Source organism: Henckelia pumila, chromosome 2, assembly GCF_033568475.1.
Source record: "Henckelia pumila isolate YLH828 chromosome 2, ASM3356847v2, whole genome shotgun sequence".
NCBI lineage: Eukaryota > Viridiplantae > Streptophyta > Magnoliopsida > Lamiales > Gesneriaceae > Henckelia > Henckelia pumila.
The window spans coordinates 11038500-11039782 of NC_133121.1; the positions used below are offsets into that span (position 1 = coordinate 11038500).

Below are 1283 nucleotides of genomic sequence, written 5' to 3' on the forward strand. Positions count from 1 at the left end.
GAGTTCTTATGTGATGAGCTTCCGAAAAGAAGATGCACCTTCTTGATATGAGCAGTACATATGAAATCTTATAAGCCCTCCTCAACTTTGTAGTCTCATACCTACACAGTCTCAGAATCCCCTCTCATTTCGGCACGGGATCGGTTTATTCATGTCTCCCTCCGCCTAGAAGCCTACCAGGAGCCGCTCATTGTCCGTGCAACCTCTTGGCACCGGCGATCACTCCCTGCCTCTTCAGCCCCGGGCGTCACATCTCGAGTCTGTAACTCGAATTCATATGCTTTTAAATCTGCAAACAGGTCATGCAGCTCTAATTTGTTCAAGTCCTTTGATTCTCTCATGGCCATTGTCTTTACATCTCATTCTTTAGGAAGGCCTCGAATTACTTTGAGAATAACTTCCCTGTTGGGATATGTTTTTCCTAGACCATTAAGCTCAATAACAATGCTGCTTACTCTCTCATCAAATTCTGTCATTGATTCTCCTGGTTTCATCTTGATGTTGTCAAATTTTTGAGTGGAGACAGATAGTTTGTTTTCTTTCGTCTGTTCATTTCCTTCACAGAGTTGAATCAATTTTTCCCAAATCTCCTTTCCAGTTTTGCATGTCTTGATTTTGCTAAAGGTATTTTTGTCAAGTGTTTTATACAAGATATCTTTAGCTACATTATCAAGATTTGCCTTCTTTTTTTCTTCAGCAGTCCATTCAATTCTGGGTTTCTCAATATACTGTGGACCACCTCCAGAAAGAGCTATAGCAGTATTGACCTTGGTGATTGCAAGAGGTCTATCAGTGATGACAAACCACATATCATCGTCTAGTGCTGATAGGTGTGCTTGCATTCGAATCTTCCAGTCATCAAAATCCTCTTTTGAGAACATGGGGATTTTGCTGAAAGAGGTCATTTTGGTTTAGTGCTTTGAGAATAAGATAATAACCTCTCTGATACCACTTGTTAGGATCGGTTGAAAGTCTAGAAAGGGGGGGGGGGTGAATATACTTTCAAGCAATTTATGAGAATATTTTGAACTTGATCGGTTAATGAAAGAGCTTGATGATTATCTTAGTGTCGAATACAGTTTGGCAAACAAGATATGTGCGGAAAAATGTCAAACTGTAGATTTGAAAGCACTTAGTAAATATCAGTTTAAGGTATGTGGTGAGTGATGAATAAACTGAAAGTAACACACGTGATTGTTTATGGATGTTCGGAGATTTCAATCACTCCTACGTCACCCCTTCTTTCACCTCGGAAGGATATCACTAGAAGACTTTGATTTATA

The 1283-nt window shown here is 39.7% G+C and overlaps 1 protein-coding gene across 1 annotated transcript; it reads right to left on the reverse strand.

Moving 5' to 3' along the window:
- Nucleotides 1–359: 359 nt before the first annotated feature.
- On the reverse strand, nt 360–905 carry LOC140877204 (uncharacterized). Its single transcript, XM_073280734.1, has one exon. It carries the CDS (start codon nt 903–905, stop codon nt 360–362), a length of 546 nt encoding a protein of 181 aa, XP_073136835.1.
- Between the last annotated feature and the right edge of the window lie 378 nt (nt 906–1283).

What these genes read in the sequence shown, in the direction of transcription:
- LOC140877204 (XM_073280734.1), bottom strand. Translation starts at nt 905, where the DNA reads ATGACCTCTTTCAGCAAAATCCCCATGTTCTCAAAAGAGGATTTTGAT.